We start from the raw sequence: 17,563 nt of genomic DNA on the forward strand, positions 1-17,563 counted from the left end.
TAAATGTAGAGTATCCCCCTACAAATCAGAACTGTATGTAAAATATACACCATTCTATTAGTTTGGTTAGAGTTAATTCCATTTTAAGTGTCTTTATTCTATTTATTTACACAGTTACCAAATAGTACTTTTTCCCCCCCTTAAAAATAAATAGGAACATAGAATTCTGTTAAATTCTACTTCCAGGAATTTCTATGGCACTGAAGTGCTTACTATAAGGTAATAATTCTAGGCTACTAAAAATTTTTAAAGGACAAAGTATTAGGTACTGAGAGTGAGTCTTTATGAGGGAAAGTCACAGGCTATGCTGCAGCTGGCTCTTACTAAGTGACTCCCAATAAGGAGGCACATTCTAGAGCTATGTGTTCGGTGCAGTAGCCACCAGCTACGTGACCACTTCCATTTAAATTAATTAAAATTAAATAAAATTTAAAATTTCATGACTTGGTCACACATTCCACATTTTAAGCATTCAATGGCTACATGTGGCTGATGACCAGCATCTTGGATGGCACAGATCCAGAGCATCGGCCTCACCTGCCTTACCTCTGTCATCACATCACTGCTCTAGACAGAGCACAGGGCCTGCCACCTCGCTTAGCTTAGCACCTGGAGGAGCTCGGAGTACACATTTACTTATTTATTTATTTTAAAAAACTGATTTGAGAGAGAAACAGCATTTTAAATATTTCTTAAAATTGATTTGAGAGAAAAACATTTTGTTTTTCCACTTACTTATGCATTCATTGGTTGTTTCTTGTGCCCTGACCGGGGATCAAACCCTCAACCTTGGCATATGGGGATGATGCTCTAACCAACTGAGCTAGCTGGACAGAGCCTTGGAGTACACATTTAAAATGCTCTTATTTGAGTCATAAATAGAAACGAAAGCCTCATAAATCAGATTTAAACAACTTTCGTGTATCACATGCAATTCCAATAGCTGGTTATTAAAGTATTTTAAAAGTACTGCTTAAATGAAAGCACACAAAACAAATGAGCAGAAATGGGGCTTGTTATATAGAATGTAAAAGTCCTCAAAGAAAGTGGCTAAAGGCTGATTTTATTAAAAATGCCAAAAGGACATTAACTGGGTATTTCAAAAACTGTGATTTGAAACTGCAACTTGGTTAAATTTAAAAACCAAGTTGCATGGTAAACACAAGAACCTTTTCTGCTTGTGCATGATCAGGGTCAGTGTCAGCTGTAACTCAGCTGTATGTACCCGACTGTCAATGGCCTCAGATTTCCTCAGCGAAGTGCACAGGACCTCCTCACAGAAGGCTAACTCATTTCCAACTTTTTCAGATCCTAACTACTTTCACAGCTTGATAGGGTCAAGGAAATATTATCCAATGAAAAGGTTCAAATTATAACAAATTTTTAAAATGAATTAACATATTGAGCACCAATCTTAACTTTTAATATTTCTAAAACATAATGAATTATCATAGACATGGACATGACTTGCTTTTTAGATTGAGCTGAGACTAGTGCTTTAAAAATTAAGTCAGAAAACTATTCTCCACTTCACAAAGATAAAAAATGGGCCTTTCCAAAGAAGATTTCAATGGCTATCAAAATTCTACCGTAGAAATATATCCACCAAAATATTTGTATGTATGGTCAGTAAAATGGTAAACTTGAGGTATAAAAGTAGTTCTAGCCCTGGCCAGTGCAGATCACTGGTTAGAGTGTTGGCCTACGCACCCAAGGGTCTTGGGTTCGATTCCTGGTGAAGGGCACATATCTGGGTTGCAGGTCCAATTCCTGCCCCCCCCCCAGGCGGGGTGTATGTGGGAGGCAACCAATCCATGTGTCTCTGCCAGATCGATGCTTCTCTCTCTCCTCTCTCCCACCGCCTTCCACTCTCTCTAAAAATCAATGGAAAAATTATCCTCACTCCTCAGGTGAGAATTAAAAAAAAAAAAGTTTTAAAAACCAGACATTTGGGATATCCTATAATTGGTTAAGACAATTCAACAAATAAGGTACTTTAATTAAAAATTAGATTCAATCATTTAAGTAATATGACAATTAGGAAAGATTAGAAATCTAACAAATTCAAAGTTGTAAAGAAATCTCGAAGGGAGGTAGTTAATAAATTCAGCTTCCCTGAGGTCAGACTTTGTCCTTGGGGATTATCCTGTAAAACCTTGTGATCATGCTATAAAACCACCACCCTCTCCACATTAGAAGTTTACAACCTAAGTCTGAGCTGAAACCCAAGCATCATCAGGAACTATTAAAGTTTTAACCAACATTATACTTTCTCTGGATATAAAGCTGGGAATGTTTGCACTAGGTTTCCTCATAAATAATAAGTAAAAATAGGAATTCACTTAGAATATAAACATAAGCCAAGTTGTGCAGCCCAATTAAAATAAAAGTTATGTATTTAAATAGCTTTAATAACACCACTAACGCTTTTAAAATCTCTTCCCAGGTAATTTAGGAAACAGGATTAAAACTGTTAACAGGTCCCTCCTGTCCCCAAGCAGCCCAGGAACTCACCATCTTTAAAATCGCGCCGTACAGCCGCAGGAGCACTTTCCGAGGCTCGTCACCAACGGTGGCCACAGTGTCGGGTAAGGAGCACTGGAACAGCATGTTACTGAGGCCACCTCTATGAGAAATGAGAGGATGGTAAGTATCTGCATTTGAAGGCGAGCAAAGTCCCTTCTTGGATAACTATGGATGGATGGGTGAGAAGTCAGGATCCATGAGCACTGCTCTCACTAAGTCTTCATTCATTCTCTCAGGATACTTGCAACGGAAATGATTAACTCCACAGTTTTCAGATCAGAATTGATCACGAGTCATCTTAAAAACAGTCAAATCCTCAATCTGTCCTTCTAGATTAGTGCTGGGGGAGAGGTTTGTTTTTTTTATCACATGTGTGCCCTACACGAGACTGGTCTCTAGAGAACGACAAGGAGTACTCTCTCTAGCACTGGGAATGGGGAAATCCCAGAGGCAGGCTTTCAACCCCACATTCCTCTATGATTTCATACTTCCATTATACCAGATTCCTGTAATTAACAAGATTAAAACCTTGGGGCAGTACTTAAACCACCTCCTTGAGAACTTTCCACTTGAAGTACAGTGCCAAGATCTACCCTCTTCCATGCCTGTGTCAGTAAAAATTTCTCAACTGATTTTGACTAACAATAACAAGCCTTTTCAAAAACCCTGCAACATTAACTGGTTCTTGGAGCATTCAGAAGAAATGGGAGAGATCTCAGTACCCTAAACCTTCCACTTTGGCTACTAAAGACAAGAAATAAACAGAAAGGAATAGCCCGGCCAGGCGTGGCTCAGGGGTTGAGCATTGGCCTAGGATCCAGGAGATCGTGGTTCGATTCCTGGTCAGGGGTGTGCAGGAGGCAGCCGATCAATGACGACTCTCTCATCACTGATGTTTCTCTCTCTCTCCCTCTCCCTTCCTCTGTGAAATCAATAAAGATATATTTAAAAGCAAAACAAAACAGAAAGGAATAGCCTTGGGGACAAATCACCTGCCTGGGTTGAAAATGACTGGGTATAGAGGAGGTTAGCTAAAATGCAGGGGTTAGAATTAAATGGCAGAATACAAAATACCATACAATCAGGAATTAGACAAGAGGCACCTCACCTGTAGAAACTTCAGAGTTGCTAAAGAATTTACTATCTCATCAACACATCTTGAGGAATTACTACACAAGCACAGCACTCTGCTGGAAGCTAGGGTAATACAAAACTGAAATAGGGCCTGGTCCCTGCTCTCAAGAAATGTCCACTCTGATGAAGAAAACAGACATAAGATTATAAGACAGAGTTCAAAATCAGGAGGCAGTGTCTGCAACTATATGCTTCATCCAGAGTCTATACCTGCCCGTCAGATGCATCGATATTAGATGGCAGCATATGCCCAACTTTTGGACAAAAAGTTACCAGCAAATCAAACCACAGCTTTCTAGAATGACATCCCTAGATGGTGGTCACAGGAGCCACCAGCCTCTTTCCTTGTTCCATCCATGAACAACAGTTTAGCCTAGTCAAGATATGCTGCCAAAATGAGGCCAAATACATCACCATGTGCCCAATCATGCAGGGACTGTGAGCATACAATGACAAGCACTGTCAAGAAATACAAAGCAAGAGAAACAGTTCAACTTGTGTGGGGAGGAAAGATAACGGGAATTTTTTTATCTGGAGACTGATAATGTTGCTCTATCAATGTCAGCCTAACAACTCTAAGAGTCCTACTACGCTCCCTTTCCCAGGTAGAAGCAAGGTTTTACTCAGGCGGTGAAGTGCCCCGAGCATCGAGACTATACTTCGCAGCTGCCTTTGCAGCTAGGAGGGCCCTCGCAACCAAGTGTTGGCAAATAAAACGCAAAAGGCTATTATCAGTGTGACTTCTGGGAAATCAGCTTAAGACACACTCTCACTTTGCCCCCCCCACACACACTCCCTGAGGTCTGGAACAAGGAGCTGATGGTGTGTCAATTGTTGAGCTATTGTCCCTGAGCTCCAAACCCACGTGTTTTCTGCTGTGATGCTGGAATGGGACTCTACCGGTTCCAGCTCTCCTCGATCAGTTGTCCCCCACTGGGTGGGGCAGAATACCGGAGGGGGCTAGAAGCCGGGGGGAGGGAGGAGGTGTGTTGCTTCCTGCTCCTGTTCACGCTGCAGTATCAAGCCCTCAGTCCAGCCATAGCAGCTGCTCCAGTGTCCACTTCTTTCAGCAATCCCAGAACCAGCCCCAGGGTACCCTCTCAGAGGTACCCTCTCAGAGGTACCAGCTCAGAGGTCCAGACTCTGGCTCCACAGGGACACTCCTCAAGTTGAGATGCCAGCAATAGCCAAGCAGTGCCCTCTACTCGGAGGCTGGATCCTAATTCTGTAGGGCCCCTCCTTGGAACGTCCAGGTTCTGATCTCTGACCTATTCCCTTTGCTCCCCAAAACCCAGGAGTGGGGCTGCTTCCTGCAGATAACTATTTTAATCACTTCTGCCTTTTTAGTTTCCCCAATACCTGCCCACCCAATTCCCTATATTAAATTGTCTATGTTGGAAGTACTTCTAATGCATTACTTATTTCTTTTTGCCAGGGTCCTGACTGGCATATATGGCCAGAACTTTAGCAACCTCTTAAGATTATGAGAATAAGGGCCACATCCTAGGAATGACAGGGCAGTTAGCTGAAAGGAGCCTGTGTCCCCATCTAGCCCGTGGAGCTTCCACACTGGCCCGGCCTGGCGACTTCTGGACCTGGAACACATTTCTATGCTGTTTAAGCCACTGTTACTCTGGAGTTTTCTGCTATAAGCAGCTCAACCTAGTACTAACTGATACAGCTTATCATCACATCCACTAACTTGTGTTCTTCCAATCTGGAAACTTCCTCCTTCTCCGCTATCTAAAAACTACCTACTGTTTAAGGCTCAGTTCAAAGTCCAACCTCCATAAGAAGCTTCACCATATTCCCTGCTAGCTCCTTGAAGGCAGGGGTAATGTCTAAACTTCAATTCTCAAGGCCCAATGGCCCCCAAACCACAATCATGGATGCTGAATAAAGATGTTCCAAAAATGATAATAAACAGCAGCACTCCTGTCCCACTAAGTCTCCAAACATCTCCATTATGTTTGATAACTGTCTTATATTGCTAATAGGTTTAGAAGATTAGTCTTGGCTCCCCAATTAGACTATAAGCTCCCTAAGGGACAGTCCCACCTTCCTGGGGAAGACACTATGCTAAGAGAAAGACCATAGGCTTCAAAGCCAGGGAGCCTGGGATTCAAATCCCACTCTGCCACTTATTAACTGTGCAATCTTGGGCACATCACTAAACCTCTCTGACCCTTAAATTCACTCCTCTGAAAAAGACTAGGACTTTGTTAGTCACTGAAAGGGGTCAGAGTCATGAAGCCCCTGGGCTGTAGTGTTGTAAGTATTTGACAAGGATTAACTCATTTCATCCTTCCAACAACCCTACAGGTGGATGCTGGTATTGCCTGCATTCTGTAGACAAGGAAACTGAGGCACACAGCAAGCAACTGGCTAAGCCAGGATTCAAATGCAAGTGTATGGCTCCAGGGCCCTTGCTTTTAATTCTGATGCCACAAGACACGAGACAAAGCAGGAGAGCACCACGTGCCACGCTAAGCACAGTAGTAGGTACTGTGGCACCAAGAGCCTTACACCAAGCCTACTCTATACAAACCTGCACAAAACAAATGTCTTCACTTCTTATGGCTGCTGCAACACATGACCAAAAACTTACAGCTTAAAATAGCAAATTTATTATCTTTTAGTTCTGGAGTTCAAATGCCTGAAAAAAGGTTTTATGGGGCTAAAATCAAGGTGTCGTCAGCAGAGCTGCACATCCAAAGTATATACCACATTCCAGGAAACACAACAAAACAACTAAAAACAGATTCTGATTGAGCTAAATGAATTTCAAAGGATAGGGGTTGTGAAGGGAAATTCGGAGTTAGTGTTTAATGGGCTCAGAGGTTCAGTCTGGGAAGACAGAAACGTTCTTGAGATGGATGGTGGCACAACAGTGTGAGTGTACTTAATGCCACTGAACTATACACTTAAAAATGGTAAACTTTAGCCTGGCTGGGCGTGGCTCAGCGGTTGAGCCTCGACCTAGGATCCAGGCAATCGGGGTTCGATTCCCGGTCAGGGCACATGCCCGGATTGCGGGCTGCAGGTGATCAATGACTCTCATCATTGATGTTTCTATCTCTCTATCCCTCTCCTTTCCTCTCTCTGAAATCAATAAAGATATATTTAAAAAAAAAAAGGACTAAAAATAATAATAATAAAAAAAATGGTAAACTTTATTATGTGTATAATTTACAATTAAAAAAAAGGAATGCAGCACTGATACATGCTATAACATGATAATCCTTAAAAACATTATGCTAAGTGAAAGCAGCTAGACACAAAAAACCACGTGCATTCCACTCATAAGAAATGTCCAGAACAAGGAAGTCAATAAAGATAGAAGATTAGTGAGTCCCTAGGGCTAGGGAGAGGTAGGAGGCTAAAGGGGACAGGGTTTCTCTTTGAGATGGTAAAAATGTTCTAAAATTGATTGTGGTGATGGTTGCATGTATCTGTGGGTAGTCTAAAAACCACTAAATCATACACTTTAAATGGGTGAATTGTGATATGTGAACTATATCTTAATACAGCTGTTTTTTAAAAATAAGAAAATTGACTTTTTTCCTATGTAATGATATTTCTGAAGCAATTAAAAAACCTGAATGTGCTTCCATGGAAACAATGTGTCCCAGATGCAAATAAAAGCTGAATTTAAGATTTGTTTTCAGTAGCTCAAAGAAAAAGCAATCAGTAGTACCTGGGAGCCTCAGCTAGAGTAAGGACCTATTTTCCCTGAGGGCAAGTTAGTTATCCACCCCAGTTAAGGAGGAACAGAAAGATAAGGGAAGCCAAGGTTCTAGTCTCCCCACCCCACAAACCCCAAGCAAGTAGCAAAGCAGATGGGAGGTGTGGAGACAGAGGATACAAAGACCCTTAACCTTTCTTTTCAATTTGTGGCAGAGCCTCATGTGCGTAGCTTATGAGAATTGCCCTGCCACGTCCAGTCACAGCCAACAAGGGCTTCTGGCTCCCAAGCAACAGGACAAGCGTTAGTTAAAAGCCCTAGTTCTCCTTCCTGTCACATTCTCTTGAAAGCTCAGTCAACAGGGAGAGCAAACAGACAAACCACTGTTCTAAGTTGTGTAACTCCATTCCAAGTTCATCCCTGTCCTCCCTAAAGGGAGGGAGGCAGGCAAACCTGGCCAGAAACAGGCCCAAGACCTGGAAATCCTTCATCTCTTGTGTTATCTGTAGTCTCTGTTGCTCAACAGGCTTTGGTGGGAGGAAATAAGCCATCAATTATGTTTTAGTGACAATCAAAATAAAAGGTCACTGTCACGGATGATCCAAACTGTGAAAAACCATCTAGAAATAAGCCAGTTACCAAGGAGCCAAATAATATGACTGGAACAAGGAGATACATTAGGAAAATATGCCATAGAAATTATAGCAAAAATCCACCAGCCCAATTTATGGCATATTTTGTCAAGAATATCAGCCCAAGCTCATGGCCCAGTAGGCTGATTTGGTTAAAGTGTTGTCCTGATGCACTGAGGTTTCAGGTTCCATCACTGGTCAGGGCACATACAGGAATCAACCAATGAATGCATAAATAAATAAGTGGGACAACAAATCAATGCTTCCTGCTCCCTCTGTTTCTCCCTTCCCCTCTCTCTCTAAAATCAATTTTAAAAAAAAAGAATATCCAGCCAAGTCGAACCCCAGGAACTCTCAGGGATGTCAAATAACTTTGAAACTACAAACTTTATCATCTGGCAAAATTTCAGTAAATTATACTGAACAGCTTTATAATAACCATACATGTCATAATTAAATTTTGGAGGCACAACATACTCATGGAAGCAAATAAAATGAAAACAATACATTCATTTCACATTTAACAAGTGTAAGCAGCACATGGCAGGTTGGAAACTGAAGAGCAGAGTAACTGCTGGGAATTCTAACCAGCACACTTTGGACCTAGCTGAGTGTGCACCACTAACCCCCACCCAGCTTCTTTTATAGACTACTAATCAGATATGACAATAGTGATTTCCATTTCTCTGATGTAAAGCTAATCAAGAGTTAACTTATACGCTGGCCGGGTGGCTCGGTTATCCCGTACATTAAAAGGTTTCCAGATCTGCCCGGCCGGGCGTGGCTCAGCGGTTGAGAGTCGACCTAGGATTTAGGTGATCAGGGTTCGATTCCCGGTCAGGGCACATGCCCGGGGTTGCAGGCTAGACAGCTGATCAATGACTCTCTCATCATTGATGTTTCTATCTCTCTCTCTCCCTCTCCCTTCCTCTCTCTGAAATCAATAAAGATATATTTTAAAAAATAAAAAATAAAAGGTTTCCAGATCAATCCCTGGTCTCTATCCCTCTCCCCCTGTCCCCCCAATTCTCTCCCTCTCTCCCCCTCCCACTTTCTCTCTCTAAAAATCAATGAACATGTCATCCGGGGAGGATTTTTAAAAAAATAAGAATAAGAAAAATTTCAGTAAATTATACTCCACTTCATTGAATCCTAACTGCAAATTTCCTCCTTCTGGTCACATCACAGACTTTTATGTCGGGGCCCCCTCCTCTATCCTGAATTTCTTGATCTAGCCCTTTAAAAAGCCATGTTTTTCATTCATACCAATCTATATTAATAAGAAACTTGTCTCTTGGTGACTTTTCCATCCTTCAACTTCAGAAAAAGTTCTGGATTTAGCAAACTTGAGTTTTTTCCTTCCCCAACTTGTCTTTTTCTGCATTAGCCGCATTGTTCCAGAGCCTGTAGCACAATCCTTTCCAACAGAAGTCCACTATCTTAGTGACTATCTTAGTAAAGCTTCTGGGGGAAATTTACATGTTACCTACACCCAGGGAAAACCCATAAAACCCCCAAATAAGGCAAGGTTAAAAATTAATCAAGTTCCTCTTAATTTGCTGTTAGGTCACTATAAGTCAAACAGATTACTCTAACATTCAGCATACAGTACAACTGATTTCCAAACTTAAATGGGAGTTTGGAGATTTTTCAAGGAGACAGAAAATAGCGACATTTCCCCACTATGAGGCAAATGAGGAAACACCCTTTACTTCAGAGGCCAAGCGATTCACCAAAAGGCAGGGCTGTATTTCACCTGGGAAGCCAGAGGTGGCAGGAGTGCTCCCCCTTGAAACAGTTAACAAGAAAAACCCAAGTGTAATGTGGGGAAGCAAAGGAAGGTGGCTGTGGCTGTAAAACAAACAAAAAAAACAAAAAAAACACACGATCATGCCACCCCCCACTTTCTAATGTTCAGTCCTTCAGGATGGACCACCTCAGCACAGCCATGAAACTCATCACTCCCTCACCAGCCACAATGTCATGTTGGTTCCATAGCACATCCAGAGGAAACAAAGGCCACTTCACAAATCCCTCCAGACTACTCACTCACCAAAAACACTGAATACTACCATCAGGTGTTGGCTATGAAAACTATTAACCCTTTGCGGTCGTTTGTCTACTCTCAGCCACCAAAGCTTTTTTACCGTTCCAGTCATATGTCTGCTCTCAGCCACCGCAGCAAGGAACCATACGAATCTTAACTCTATTCATTCATGTATCAGTTCATAATTTCTCTTGTTTATCCTTCATAATCTTGCATGTTACGTATCACTGCTCTTTCAATGGAAATTAATTCCGACCAGTACGACACCCATGTCCAAATTTAATACGACCGCAAAGGGTTAACTTTGGTTGATCTGAAAAGTTCTCAGATTATAAATATACTCCACGTGTCCACACGTAAAGGATGTCAAACCTGAGTGGATGATGTCATCAAAACCTTTTCAGCCCCAAGAAAACAGTGGAATAGTCTAGATGTGATGTACTTCAGCTGTATCATGTGACCCACTTTAACCCACCAGCATCAGGGAGCTGGCACACACAGGATAGACCTTGAGCACTTGTGAACATCACAAACTAGGCTTCAAGTACTCAGCAGTCTGTGATAGGAAGCAGTTGGTAATTTTGCTAAAGAACAAGCTTTAACTACAGGTTATAAGGCAAATGTACAGGAGCGTGCCTCTGAGCTAGTGTATGTATTTACAGCTAGGAGAGGCTTTAATGTTTGCAACTCTATCTCACAGAAAATTTTTCAAGTTTTGGAGTAAAATCATTTTACTAGATAGTGACTTACTGCTAATATAGTTTTTATTTTAGTAACATGTATGTAAATAGCTTTACAAATGGCTTGCATCCTTCATTTGTAGACTTAGCAGGTATTACAGAGGCTACATAATTCTATTTTATTCTATAGCATTCTCAGCAAGTAAAATCCATGCTATAGTATGTAAATGTCATACGTGCTTATCCATTCATCCATCAAACACATCTATGTACTTTTAATCATTTGGGAAAGAATTCATATCTAGGTTGAGTCAGCTCAATGCTCAATGATAAACCCAAGAAACCACCTGCTCCAAAGAAACCTTTAACACAAAGATTTTCCTCTGCTAAGTTATCTGGTCTGCACCTAACCAACTGCATTTTGCTGAAAAAACAAAAAAGGCACTGAAACCACTGCAAATTGTCCACAAGTAACAAGCATCAAGTCCAGCACACAGAGGACTAAGCCTCCCTAGAGCCTGGGGCCTGGACCCAGGAGTTTCAAGAGCATAATCCAAAAGTCAAAATGACTAGAGAAAGAAAACAAAATTCACAACATAAACAGTGTCTCAGCAGAAAAACAATCCTCAAGTCCTAAGGTCCGGATACACAGAAAATAGAAGGCAGCATAATACCAAAACAGCTACTGAATTTAGAGTGCAAATGAAATAAAAACAAAGAAGGATTTTTGGAAAATTTGTTCTAATCATCTAAAAACCAACTTGAAACAACTATAGCTCAGGTGAAATAAAAAATACTTCAGCAAAATGACAACATAATATGTAGTAATCAGGAACAGGTGCCTTAACCCCAAGCCTGGAGGCCCAGTTAACAGAACAGGCCTTTGCTGGCTCTGCAGACAGCTGCATGGCCTTGGGCAAGTTACTCAGTGCCTCTAAGCCTGTTTTCTCAGCACAATATAATGTATCTAATAGGGGTTTATGTGAAGATTACACTAGATAACGTCAGGTGCTCATTACTAGTGCTAACCACAAAGCAAAGGTTAATCTTAAGAGTATGGCCAGATGGACAAAAGAGGAAAGCTCAATCTTAGTCTACTCCAGGGTTGTTCGACCTCAGCAGTGTTGACATTTGGGGCCAAGTAACTCTTTGTTCTGGGAAGAGGAGGGGCTTGTCCTGTGCACTGGAGGACGTTTAGCAGTATTCCTGCTCGCTACCCAGGAGATACCAGTAGTACCACCACCACCAAATGATGACAATAAAAAATGTGTCCAGATAGCTCAGTTGGTTAAGAGCATCATCCCAATACACCAAGGTTTCGAGTTTGATCCCTGGTCAGGGCACATACAAGAATCAACCAATGATGCATAACTAAGTGGAGCAACAAACTGAAGTTTCTTTCCTCTTCCTCTCTAAAATCAATTAATTTTTTTTAATTTAAAAAGTGTCCAGACATTACCAAACGTCTCTCAAAAAGTGTTCCTAAAATGCCCATTTTAGCCACTATCCTTGCATCCTTGGAACATAGTGTGCTTCTGCCTACTCTTCCCACTGAAAGGTCCTTCGCAGAGTTCGGGGATGCTCCCACTTCCTCCACAAAGTGCTCCACAGGCCTCCCTGGCCTTTTTTGAAATTGTTTCATCTTCAGCCCCTGGGCTACTGTGATACTCAACAAAAGGAGTACTAGGCACAGTGAAATGTGTAAATATGTCATGAAAGGCACAGAGATCACAATCTCCTTGTGGATGCAAAATAGACTCCAGGGAAGCGACAGACAAGGGCTGCCCTGGAGCAGTACAAAATTCCCTGCGGGCTGAGGAGGGGCATGTGTCAGAGCTGGACAATCCAAGGGACTAGACAAAAAACAAAACAAACCCAACCCCCCCCCTGGAACCAATAAGAAATCACAGCAAGGTTTAGCATGTAAAATCAATCGCTTTCCTACATACCAGCAATGAAAAATGCAAAGTGGAATGAAAAAAACGCAGCTCAGCGATAGATATAAACACCTTCGGTTTCCTGTTCTCTGCCTCTGGACTCACAGCTCATGAGCGTATCTGGGAGAGGCCAGAGGCACAAAAAGGAAGCGAAATTCAGTTAATTTTGCGGCATTTGCAGCTCCGGTGGAAAGGCTGGGCACAGAAAAGGAATCCAATGACTAAAATTGGATTTGGGGATTATCGGTGGCAGCCAGCCAGTTGCTAGACGCTGCCCGCAGACCGGCCAGCCATTTAGAGGAGAGCTCGCAGAGAAAGACGGCAGTTTTAAAGGTCTAAGCAGAAGGGCGCCCGCGAAATGTTAACCCCTCATCTCATGGGCACGGAGTGGAGACAAAAACCACGCGGGGCCGTCGTCTTTCCTGGGTGAACGCGCACACACGTCACTCACGAGTAAGTTTAACATCACGATTAAAGACTTTTGACCTTAAAATAAAGGGGTGGGGGGGATTCCCCCGCTTTACCCCTATTATTTTCGGAGCCACACCTCCTAACTTTGGCGAGCAACACACCTAACGGGTTTGAAGAGCGTTGGTGGCAATGAGCAAACGCTACCCCTTCGCCGCTAACAAATGACCCTTTCAAAGAGTTAGGAAAAGAAAAGCCCATCGCAGGCTCGCGGAGCTGCGAGCAGCAGCGGCCGCGCGGCGCTCTGAAGGCAGCCATGACATCCCGCCTCCGTCCCAGACCCCGCGCCGCGGACCAACTTTCCACACACGTTTTAAGCTTCTGGACTAAATGCACTCTGTGACCCAACGAGGTATCGTTCTCCTCAGAAAAGACCTGTTTTCCCACGAAACCGAATTGTTTTTTATTCCCCGCCCCTTCCTCAAAAGCCTGCGTCTTGGAAGGTCCCGGGCGGCGCGGGGCCTGCTCCACGAGACTTGGCTGGCACCCCACGGGCGTCCGCGAAAGGGGGTTTCCCGGCCCCGCGCCCCCGCCCGCCCACCCGCGTCACCTGACCGGCCAGCGCCGGCCACGTCCCCCGGCCCGCCCGCCCGCCCGCCACCGACCTGATGACACTGATGTGAAACTGGTCCTCGCGAAGGCTCCGCCAGGCGCCCGGCAGGAACTCTTTGCACCACAGGTAGGCCCTGCGCCGCGTCCGGGGCTCGGGCTGCTCCTCGGCCGGCGGCAGCGGCGGCGGCGGCAGCGGCAGCGGCGGCGGCGGCGGCGGGGGCAGCGCCAGCGGCGGCTGCCGGCCGCCCAGCTGCTTGGACTCGAGGTCGCTGGCGGCGTCGCGCTGCTGCCCCACGCCGGGCGCCGGGGTGGCGCTGCCGCCGCCGCAGCTCAGCAGCAGCCCGAGCGGCGAGGGCTCCGCCTCGCCCCCGTTGCAGAACTTGGTCTTCATGCCAGGCAGGCGGCGGAGGAGGCGCGGGCGGCCGAAGCGCGAGAAGGCGAGGCTCAGGGTCCGGCCGGGCGCGGAGGCCGCTGGCCGGCTCGCAGACGGGCCGGCCGGGGAGCGGCGGGGGCGGCGGCGGCGGTTGGGGGCGCGCCGAGCTGGGACCGGTAGGCGGCGGCGGCGGCGGCGGCTGGGAGGCGGCGAGCGGCGCGTGGTGGCGGCGGAGCTCGGCTGGTGGTGCTGGCCGCGGAGCTCGCTCCTATACCGCCGCACGCGAAGCTCCGCCCGCGTCACTGCCCGCCCTCGAGCTCGCCGCTGATTGGCCGCCGCCCTCTGGCCCTGCGCGTCACAACCGCCACCGCCCTCGACACGCCGCTTTCCCATTGGCTACGGCGCCGCCCCCGCCCGGGGCTCTGCGGCCGCGGGGGGCGGGCCCGGCGCAGGGGGCGGGGCGTCGAGCCGGCGGCGGGGTTCGTGGGGATGGAGAGAAGCGAGCGAGGCACCGGGTCTCTCGAGAGGGGGTCGCGGCCGGGGCGGGGGCGGGGGCGGGGGCGGCTTCTGAGCCTGGGGTTCGGGCTCCGGGCTTGCGCGCCGAAATTTTCCTTGCACCCACTCGTGCCCCCGGGACCTCAGAGGCCGGGGCCGGGCGGGGGGCAGGCGGGAAGCTGATGCCCCGCGGCCGGCTTCTCTTTCCGCCTGACCTTGGGACGCGGCACCGGGACCCGCAGCAGCGTGGGTGTGTTTTTTTAAAACGTTTCTCGGCGCCGGCTCCGCTGTCTGCGAAGCGCGGACACGCCCCTTCCGAGCGGGAGGCAGGACCGGCGCCCAGTCGGAAACCGAGGCCCGAAACGGGGGGCAGCAGGGCCTAGCTGCAGGCCGCTCGCCTCCGGGGCCGCGGGGTCGGGGGCGCCAGGGACGCCGGGGCCCAGGCGCTCGGGGGGCGGGCGGGGCCGACTGCGCCGCCCGCAGCTCGGGCCGAAGGTGAGCGCCTCGGGGCCGCCGGCTTTGTGGCCGCCGCCCCGCCCAGCCCCGCGCGGGAGGCGGCCGCGTGACCGCGACTCACGCACCTTTGCCCGCGGTGGGGGGCCAGGGCCCCCGCCCCCGTTTGCCTCGCCGTCCTCGGCGCCCCCGGCGCCCCATTCCTTTCTGGAAGTGGGGGGGCGGGGGTACAGATAAATAGAAAGATTCCAGGTTCTCTGTTACGGGATGTGAGCTGGGACAAGATGTTCCCCCGGCTGCTTCGGAAATTCAGCGCCCGGCGCGCAGGAAATGGCTGCTTTGTCGGAACTTCCCAGTCTCCTCCCGCGAAAACCTTTTTTAGGTCGTGTTTACTTGGCTGAACTTGGTGGGAGGAAAATGGTCTCGCCGAACAAAAGGATTATAATGCAAGGGGGCTTCTCGTTACACGGCCGTGGAGCTGCGCCTGGACTTTGCACTGCACGGAGCCAGGAGCCGCAACTGGATGTTTGGAAAGCTGGGAAATCAAGGTCTCCCGTCTGGCCAATTAGATAAGGTAGCCAAGGACTTAGTCTAAAAATACCGGCCTGCAGGGAGGTGGGGCCTGTCCGGAGCCTGCCCTTCCATTGTACCCTGGCACCAGGCTGGTCATCTCAGAGGAATGCTGGAAATCCGGGCAGGAGGAAGGGACACTAGAGGCAGGGCTGGGCCTCTCTCATCTGAAAGAGCCTGTTCTGCTGTCTGCTGGTTTGGGCTGTTTATAGAGCCCACAGGCACCTTTATGGGACGGCAGTTGCCTGTGGGAGTGAGAGGTTAACCTCATTAAAGATGCTGGAAAAGTTTTATCCGTAATTGCTTCCATTCCATTTAATAGATGCGGCGGCTGAGTGCCTTGGGGGGCCGAAGTCCTAGGCCAAGGGAGGGGCAAGGCAGGTGCTCTGGCTCCTTGGGGTGAAGAGCACTGTTTCCACGAGGGTGCAGAACTTCCCTCCCCTACTGTCAGCCTGCTGCTGGGGCCAAGCCACCAAGGCTGAGACTGAGAAAGCTCGGCATATAGTAATGCTAAACTATTAGGTTTTACATGAAAAAAGACAATTCTGCCTGTGGAAGTGGGGGGGGGGCTCCCCAGGGGGTGTTTGAGCAGGGTTTGAAAGGCTGAAAAGGAATTCACCGGGCAGTCTAGAGCCTCCTGTTGTTTACCTCTGCAACATCTGCGAGGATGTATAATTAGGGCAAGGCCTGGAACACCGGAGGTCCTCAGGAAAAGTGCCAGACGTATACTGTTTTTCCAAAAGGAGAAACCCAGAGCCGTAAATATGCTTAGGACTCAAGCTAGCGACCCCATTCCCAAGACTTTCTCCCAAGAAAAGTCATCGGAAGCAAAACGCATCCTGCAGAAAAACTGCCTGTTCCACGTCATCTCAAACTGGAGAAAACTGGAAGTAACCTACATGCTGGGCCCACATGTTGATGTATCTGACGGAAGTTCAACGTGGCCAGGTTGAAGTTGGTAGGAAGGATTCATTTTCCACACATTTCTTGAGTGCTAGCCGAGGAGCTCAGCATCACTGTGTCCATGAAATAACATCCAACCTATAAAAAAAATAAAGACTTTGCCCTGGCCAGGTAGCTCATTTGGTTAGAGCTTCGTCCCAGCTAAGCCAAGGTTGCAAGTTTGATACCCAGTCGGGGCACATACAAGAATCAACCAATGAATGCATAAATGAGTGGAACAACAAAATTGATGTTTCTCCCTCTCCCTGTAAGAACCAATCAATAAATAAACTAAGAATTCATTTGAGCCAAATATTTGAGGACATGCCAGAAATAAGATGTCACCCAATTGAGAAAATGCTCCAGAGAATGGCAGCTTTGCAGCTCCTTTTATACATTAGATCAAAGAAAACGTGAGGAGGGCTCCATGAACTCCGTTGGTGGTAGGCTGAGGGGGCGGGAGAAAGCAAAGCGGGGAAACCTCTAGGACTGGATAACAGGTAAAAGGGGGAGTCACTTTTCCACTGGTGGGTACAGGGTGGATGACACTGAACACAGCACCCAGAGATGATCTGTGGGCAACAAGGTGACAGGATTCCATGGCCTGTGCTCTGGTGCAGGTGGCTGTGCCCTGAGGGGTCTGAAAAAGAAAATTTGGCAATTCAAAGGTGTATTATCCCAGATGCATGAGAACAGTGGACAGGCTCACTTAAGGTGAAGATTAGCCTTTGCTATGGAAGCTATAGGCCCAAACGAGACTACCCCACATGGCCTGCCCAGTGAGGGGTTTGTGATCAGACCACCCTTTGGGTCCTTGAGCTTGCCAGGCCTGCCAGATAGCCCCCTGAACTTGTCAGGTCTACTGTGTTGCCTGCATTTCCTTCACAATTGGATAGTGAGGAAGACAGCCATGCCTGGCTCCTGCTCCAATCTAGAATGACAACACTGCCCACCCCACCGCTAGCCTCTCCCTCTCCCCTCACCCTCCTTTTTTGTTTATTGTGTATTGTCTGCCTCCTCCCCCCCAGACTGCAACCTCCAGGAGACTGGGGACTTAGTTCACCACTAC

At 47.0% G+C, this 17,563-nt stretch overlaps 1 protein-coding gene across 2 annotated transcripts in view; it reads right to left on the reverse strand.

Annotated features, from left to right (window-relative positions):
• Window positions 1-14,250, reverse strand: part of CHKA (choline kinase alpha) — a 40,549-nt gene extending 26,299 nt beyond the window's left edge. The window contains exons 1-2 of one of the 2 annotated variants that reach the window (XM_081155485.1): window positions 13,715-14,250; window positions 2,515-2,626 (exon numbers count right to left, since the gene is read on the reverse strand). In XM_081155485.1, the coding sequence (XP_081011611.1) occupies window positions 2,515-2,626; window positions 13,715-14,052 (450 nt within the window). In that variant the 5' untranslated portion in view covers window positions 14,053-14,250. The remainder of the gene's footprint in view (window positions 1-2,514; window positions 2,627-13,714) is intronic. The other variant, XM_081155484.1, reaches the window with a different exon arrangement.
• Window positions 14,251-17,563: the final 3,313 nt, after the last annotated feature.

This window comes from Miniopterus schreibersii (assembly GCF_964146895.1).
Source record: "Miniopterus schreibersii genome assembly, chromosome: 12".
In the NCBI taxonomy this organism is placed as follows: Eukaryota; Metazoa; Chordata; class Mammalia; order Chiroptera; family Miniopteridae; genus Miniopterus; species Miniopterus schreibersii.